The sequence below is a fragment of the Salvelinus sp. IW2-2015 genome, unplaced genomic scaffold, assembly GCF_002910315.2.
Source record: "Salvelinus sp. IW2-2015 unplaced genomic scaffold, ASM291031v2 Un_scaffold4000, whole genome shotgun sequence".
NCBI lineage: Eukaryota > Metazoa > Chordata > Actinopteri > Salmoniformes > Salmonidae > Salvelinus > Salvelinus sp. IW2-2015.
Window position 1 is genome coordinate 9702 of NW_019945272.1, and position 7808 is coordinate 17509.

General features: G+C 48.6%; 1 protein-coding gene across 2 annotated transcripts in view; it reads right to left on the bottom strand.

Moving 5' to 3' along the window:
• The window catches only part of LOC112067792 (glutathione hydrolase 1 proenzyme-like), a 47105-nt gene that overhangs the window by 9573 nt on the left and 29724 nt on the right, over positions 1-7808 (bottom strand). Inside the window, exon 2 of one of the 2 annotated variants that reach the window (XM_070441445.1) lies at positions 2736-2858. The exons of the other annotated variant lie outside the window; for it this stretch is intronic. Within the exon in view, the coding sequence (XP_070297546.1) occupies positions 2736-2785 (50 nt within the window). The 5' untranslated portion in view covers positions 2786-2858. The remainder of the gene's footprint in view (positions 1-2735; positions 2859-7808) is intronic. 2 annotated transcript variants of the gene reach the window in all.

Genomic DNA, 7808 nt, shown 5'->3' on the forward strand with positions numbered 1-7808 from the left:
CACTGTGATAGACTGCATCCAATTTGTTGATTAGAGTGTTGGAGGCTATTTTGTAAATGACATCGCCAAAGTCGAGGATCGGTAGGATGGTCAGTTTTACGAGGGTATGTTTGGCAGCATGAGTGAAGGATGCTTTGTTGCAGAATAGGAAGCCAATTCTAGATTTAACTTAGGATTGGAGATGTTTGATGTGAATCTGGAAGGAGAGTTTACAGTCTAACCAGACACCTAGGTATTTGTAGTTGTCCACATATTCTAAGTCAGAACCGTCCAGAGTAGTGATGTTGGACGAGCGGGCAGATGCAGGCAGCGATCGGTTGAATAGCATGCATTTAGTTTTACTTGTATTTAAGAGCAATTGGAGGCCACGGAAGGAGAGTTGTATGGCATTGATGCTTGTCTGGAGGGTTGTTAACACAGTGTCCAAATAAGGGCCAGAAGTATACAGAATGGTGTCGTCTGCGTAGAGGTGGATCAGAGACTCACCAGCAGAAAGAGCGACATCATTGATGTATACAGAGAAGAGAGTCAGCCCGAGAATTGAACCCTGTGGCACCCCCATAGAGCCTGCCAGAGGTCCGGACAACAGGCCCTCCGATTTGACACACTGAACTCTATCTGAGAAGTAGTTGGTGAACCAGGCGAGGCAATCATTTGAGAAACCAAGGCTGTTGAGTCTGCCAATAAGAATGTGGTGATTGACAGAGTTGAAAGCCTTGGCCAGATCGATGAATACGGCTGCACAGTAATGTCTCTTATCGATGGCGGTTATGATATCGTTTAGGACCTTGAGCGTGGCTGAGGTGCACCCATAACCAACTCTGAAACCAGATTGCATTGCGGAGAATGTACGGTGGGTCGGTAATGGTCGGTAATCTGTTTGTTAACTTGGCTTTCGAAGACCTTAGAAAGGCAGGGTAGGATAGATATAGGTCTGTAGCAGTTTGGGTCTAGAGTGTCTCCCCCCTTGAGGAGGGGGATGACCGCGGCAGCTTTCCAATCTTTGGGAATCTCAGACGATACAAAAGAGTGGTTGAACAGGCTAGTAATAGGGTTTGCATCAATTTCAGCAGATAATTTTAGAAAGAGAGGTTCCAGATTGTCTATAACAGCTGATTTGTAGGGGTCCAGATTTTGCAGCTTTTTCAGAACATCAGCTATCTGGATTTGGGTGAAGGTCAAATGGGGGAGGTTTGGGCGAGTTTCTGTGGGGGGTGCAGGGCTGTTGAACGAGGTAGGGGTAGCCAGGTGGAAAGCATGGACAGCCATAGAAAAATGCTTATTGAAATTCTCAATTATAGTGGATTTAATCGGTGGTGAGAGTGTTTCCTGCCTGTGTATATTGGTTCCTAACTTCCCTGAAAAGTTGCATATCAGGGGGGCTATTCGATGCTAATGCAGAACTGCACAGGATGTTTTTGTGCTGGTCAAGGGCAGTCATGTCTGGAGAGAACCAAGTGCTATATCTGTTCCTGGTTCTACATTTTTTGAAAGGGGCATGCTTATTAAAGATGGTGAGGAAGGCACATTTAAAGAATAACCAGGCATCCTCTACTGACGGGATGAGGTCAATGTCCTTCCAGGATACCCGGGTCAGGTCGATTAGAAAGGCCTGCTCGCTGAAGTGTTTTAGGGAGCGTTTGACAGTGATGAGGGGTGGTCGTTTGACCGCAGACCCATTACGGATGCAGGCAATGAGGCAGTGATCGCTGAGATCTTGGTTGAAAACAGCAGAGGTGTATTTGGAGGGCAAGTTGGTTAGGATGATATCTATGAGGGTGTCTGTGTTTACGGATTTGGGGTTGTACCTGGTGGGTTCATTGATCATTTGTGTGAGTTTGAGGGCATCAAGCTTAGATTGTAGGATGGCCGGGGTGTTAAGCATGTCCCAGTTTAGGTCACCTAGCAGCACGAGCTCTGAAGATAGATGGGGGGCAATCAATTCACATATGGCGTCTAGGGCACAGCTGGGGGAAGAGGGTGGTCTATAGCAATCGGCAACGGTGAGAGACTTGTTTCTGGAAAGGTGGATTTTTAAAAGTAGAAGCTCGAATTGTTTGGGTACAGACCTGGATAGTAAGACAGAACTTTGCAGGCTATCTCTGCAGTAGATTGCAACACCGCCCCCTTTGGCAGTTCTATCTTGTCGGAAAATGTTATAGTTAGGGATGGAAATTTCAGGGTGTTCGGTGGTCTTCCTAAGCCAGGATTCAGACACGGCTAGGACATCCGGTTTGGCAGAGTGTGCTAAAGCAGTGAATAAAACAAACTTAGGGAGGAGCCATCTAATGTTAACATGCTTGAAACCAAGGCTTTTACGGTTACAGAAGTCAATAAATGAGAGCCCCTGGGGAATAGGAGTGGAGCTAGGCACTGCAGGGCCTGGATTAACCTCTACATCACCAGAGGAACAGAGGAGGAGTAGAATAAGGGTACGGCTATGGGCTATAAGAACTGGTCGTCTAGTACGTTCGGAACAGAGAGTAAAAGGAGCAGGTTTCTGGGTGTGATAGAATAGATTCAAGGCATAATGTACAGACAAAGCTATGGTAGGATGTGAATTCAGTGGAGGTAAACCTAGGCATTGAGTGATGATGAGAGAGATATTGTCTCTAGAAACATCATTTTAACCAGGTGATGTCACCGTGTGTGTGGGGGGTGAAACTAAAGGGTTGGCTAAGGTATATTGAGCAGGGCTAGAGGCTCTACAGTGAAATAAGACAATAATCACTAACCTGAACTGCATATTGACATTAGGGAGAGGCATCTGTAGCCGAGTGATCATAGGGGTCCAGTGAGTAGTGAGGCTGGCTGGAGACACGGCGATTCAGACAGCTAGCGGGCCGGGGCTTGCAAATCTTGAAAGAGAAATGAAAGAGAAAATTACTACAATGTAAATCAATAAACAATATGACAGTAATGTCAGCTATCTCTATACACAATTTACAATAAGAGAAAAATAACCCCATAATTCCTCTCAGGAGAATTGCCATTACAGTTACAACAACTGGTAGGGTAATCACATAATTGTACAAAATGGTAAAAGAACTGGTGAAGAAAGTTACCCATCCAAATCAAATTAAATTGTATTGGTCGCATTCACATATTTAGCAGGTGTAGCGAAATGCTTGTGTTCCAATCTCCAAAAGTGTTGTAATACCTAACAATACACAACAATACACACAAATCTAAAAGTAAAATAATGGAATTAAGAAATATATAAATATTAAGACGAGCAATGTCGGAGTCCGAGAATATATAGTGCATTCGGAAAGTATTCAGACCCCTTGACCTTTTCCACATTTTGTTACGTTACAGCCGTATACTAAAATGGATTAAATAGTTTTTTCCCCCCATCAATCTACAAGCAATACCCCATAATGACGAAGCAAAAACAGGTTTTCAGACATTTTAGAAAATGTATAAAAAAGAATAAACTGAAATATCACATTTACATAAGTATTCCGACCCTTTACTCAGTACTTTGTTGAAGAACCTTTGGCAGCGATTACAGCCTCGTGTCCTCTTGGGTATAACATTACAAGCTTGGCACACCTGTATTTGGGGAGTTTCTCCCATTATTCTCTGCAGATCCTCTCAAGCTCTGTCAGGTTGGATGGGGAGCGTCGCTGCACAGATATTTTCAGTTCTCTCCAGAGATGTTTGATCAGGTTGAAGTCCGGGCTCTGGCTGGGCCACTGAAGGACATTCAGAGACTTGTCCCGAAGCCACTTCTAAGTTGTCTTGGCTGTGTGCTTAGGGTCGTTGTCCTGTTGGAAGGTGAACCTTTGCCCCGGTCTAAAGTCCTGAGGACTCTGAGGCGGATCTATACTTTTCTCTGTTCATCTTTCCTTGATCTTGACTACTCTCCAGTCCTGCCGCTGAAAAACATCCCCACAGCATGATGCTGCCACCACACGCTTCACCATAGGGATGGTGCAGTTTCCTACAGATGTGACGCTTGGCATTCAGCCAAAGAGTCAATCTTGTTTCATCAGACAGAGAATCTTGTTTCTCATGGTCTGAGAGTCTTTATGTGCCTTTTGGCAAACTCCAAGTGGGCTGCCATGTGCTTTTTACTGAGGAGTGGCTTCCGTCTGGCACTCTACCATAAGGTCTGAGTGGTGGCGTGCCTGCAGAGATGGTTGTCCTTCTGGAAGGTTTTGCTCACCTCCCACAGAGGAACTCTGGAGCTCTGCAGAGTCCAATCGGTTCTTGGTCACCTCCCTGTCATGACCTTCTCCCCAATTGCTCAGTTTGGCCGGGCGGCCAGCTCTAGGAAGAGTCTTGGTGGTTCCAAAATTCTTCCATTTAAGAATGGTGGAGGCTTCTGAGTTCCTGGGGACCTTCAATGCTGCAGAAATTTTTGGTACCTTCCCAGATCTTTTGCCTTGACACAATCCTGTCTCGGAGCTCTACGGACAATTCCTTCGACCTCATGGCTTGGTTTTTGCTCTGACATGCACTGTCAATTGTGGGACCTTATATAGACAGGTGTGGTGGTGCCTTTCCAAATCTCTCAGGATATGCGGTTTCCAGTTTGCACAAGGTTCTAGTGTATCAGTAATTCTTTGGATGTCGTCCGTATGTGCGTATCGGTCTTGAGGGGTGAATGACTGCACAGACTGTGCGATGACTGAAGATAACAATGCAGTTGCATGTTGTGATTGTGAGGTATTCTAGGTCAGGTGCACAATAGGATTTTGAGTTCCTGTATGTTACCAATAGCACATAAGATATTAATCATGAAACATACAGTAACACCTGTAACGAGTATTACCAAGGTGGCTTCCCTTCCTGTTCGAGTGGCGCTCGGCGGTCGTCGTCGGCCGGTCTACTAGCTGCCACCGATCCCTTTTTCCTTTTCGTTTGGTTTTGTCTAATTGAGTTAACTGTTTATTGTTTGTTGTTAGGGTGGTGCTATTTTAAGTTCGTTTAGCCCGTTTCTGTTTGTGCGGCTTGTCTTTCTGTTTGTATGAGGTTGTTTCGTTTTCCTTGGGGTTTTCACAGTCTGGATTTATTTTCACGTGTGTGTTTCTTTATTCAAGTTGGATTTTTTACGCCAATGTTTTTGACATTACCAGTTGTTTTCCTGGTTGGACATTAAAGAGTGGTTTTTCCCCATATCTTTGCTCTCTGCGCCTGACTCCTCACATTTATCCTCATTGTTCGTAACAGAAGCCCGCACCTCCTATGGAGCCAGCAGGAGCAGCGACCACCCCTCTCCCCACGATGGAGGAGAGAGTCCTTCATCACACATCCATCCTCCATCGCATCGGATCAGCTATGGATCTAATGATGGAGAGGATGGATCGTTGGGAGAGGAGTGGTCTCCCTACTACCCCACCTACCCTCCCTCCAGYAACTATACCATCTCCTCCAGCGGGATCCGGTGCCAGCGCTTTGCGTATTACGCCTCCAAGTCMGTACGATGGAGCGGCGGCGGGGTGCCAGGGATTCCTGCTACAATTAGATCTGTACCTGGCCACCGTTCGACCAGCTCCCTCGGACGAAGAGAGCGTGAGTGTCCTCGTCTCCTGCCTGACGGGTAGAGCCCTAGAGTGGGCCAATGCGGTCTGGAACGGGCCCGACTCAGCGAGGGGCCACTACTCGGAGTTCACCCGCCGKTTTCGGGCCGTGTTCGATCACCCTCCAGATGGCCGAGCGGCGGGTGAGAGATTGTTCTATCTCCGACAGGGGACGAGGAGCGCGCAGGACTTCGCGCTGGATTTCCGGACCTTGGCCGCTGGAGCAGGGTGGAACGACAGGGCCCTGATAGACCATTACAGGTGTAGCCTGAGAGAGGACGTCCGCAGAGAGCTGGCTTGTCGGGACACAACGCTCAGTTTGGATGAACTAATAGACATGTCTATCCGGTTAGACCATCTGCTAGCTGCTTGCGGACGTTCTGAAAGGGTCCTGTCTGTTCCACCTCCTGACCCTCCTGCTCCCATTCCGATGGAGCTAGGAGGGGCAGCATCTAGGGAGATCGGAGGAGGAGGCTCCTCCTGTACCAGTTGTGGCCGAAGAGGGCACACTTCCGGTCGGTGCTGGAGGAGTCCATCTGGGAATCGAGAAGGCAGGCAGAACACTCCTCGGTCACCTCAGGTGAGTCAGCACCACACTCTCCCAGAGCTTCCTGTTGGTCACATGTTTTTTTTTATATGTTTCCTTAAATTTTTCCCCTCTCTCCAGCATAAGGTGCTAGTCGATTCAGGCGCAGCTGGGAACTTTATAGATCGCGGACTCGCTCAGAAGTTGAGGATTCCGTTAGTTAAGGTAGAACCCCCCTTCCCTGTGCACTCCTTAGATAGTCGACCATTAGGGTCAGGGCTGGTCAGGGAGGCCACAATTCCTTTGGAGATGATTACGCAGGGGAATCATAAGGAATGGATTAGTCTGTTCCTTATCGATTCACCTGCGTTTCCGGTGGTGCTGGGGATTCCCTGGCTGGCTATTCACAATCCGACGATTTCGTGGAAACAGGGAGCTCTACAGGGGTGGTCTGATGAGTGTTCAGGCAGGTGTGTAGGAGTTTCCATCGGTGCGACAACGGTGGAGAGTCCAGACCAGGTTTCCACCGTGCGCATTCCCGCTGAGTATGCCGATTTGGCTATCGCTTTCAGTAAAAAGAAGGCGACCCAATTACCACCCCATCGACAGGGGGATTGCGCGATAAACCTCCAGGTAAACGCTGCACTACCCAGGAGTCATGTGTATCCTTTAAATGGACCAGCCGGTTCTGGCACCATGGCATCAGAGTCAGACCGAGGCTCCTGCGGTGGAGGAGTGGGTGCAGCGCTCTTAGGAGACTTGGAGAGCCGTCCGGGAGTCTCTGCGTCAGGCGAGTAGACGGCAGAAGAAGAGCGCTGACCGTCCGCAGTGAGGCCCCGTGTTTGCACCGGGATAGGGTCTGGCTCTCGACCCGAAACCTGCCCCTCCGCCTGCCCTGCCGGAAGCTGGGTCCGCAGTGTGTAGGGCCATTTAATGTCCTGAGGAGAATAAATGAGTGTGTGTTACCGATTGTTACTTCCTTCGTATTATCGTATTAACCCCTCATTTCATGTGTCTCTCCTCAGGCCGGTGGTAGCTGGTCCCATGCAGGAAGGTGAGGTTCGGAGTCCCTCCGCCCCCTCTGGCACTAGAGGGGTCCCGGCGTACAGGATAAGGTCCATTCTGGATTCCAGACGCCGGGTGAGGGGCCTGCAGTACCTCGTGGACTGGGAGGGGTACGGCCCGGAGGAGAGTGCTGGGCCCGGTGGGGGATATATTGGATCCATCTATGCTGAGAGAGTTCCATCGCCTCCATCCAGATCGCCCTGCGCCTCGGCCCCCGGGTCGTCCTCGAGGCCGTCGTCGGCGCGCTGCGGGAGCTGCGCGTCAGGAGGGGGTACTGTAACGAGTATTACCGAAGGTGGCTTCCCTTCCTGTTCGAGTGGCGCTCGGCGGTCGTCGTCGCCGGTCTACTAGCTGCCACCGATCCCTTTTTCCTTTTCGTTTGGTTTTGTCTAATGAGTTCACCTGTTTAGTTTTGGTTGTTAGGGTGGTGCTATTTAAGTTCGTTTAGCCCGTTTCTGTTTGTGCGGGCTTGTCTTTCTGTTTGTATGAGGTTGTTTCGTTTTCCTTGGGTTTTCCACAGTCTGGATTATTTTCCAGTGTGTTCTTTATTCAAGTTGGATTTTACGCCAATGTTTTTGACATTACCAGTTGTTTTCCTGGTTGGATATTAAAGAGTGGTTTTTCCCCATATCTTTTGCTCTCTGCGCCTGACTCCTCACATTTATCCTCATTGTTCGTAACAACACCTC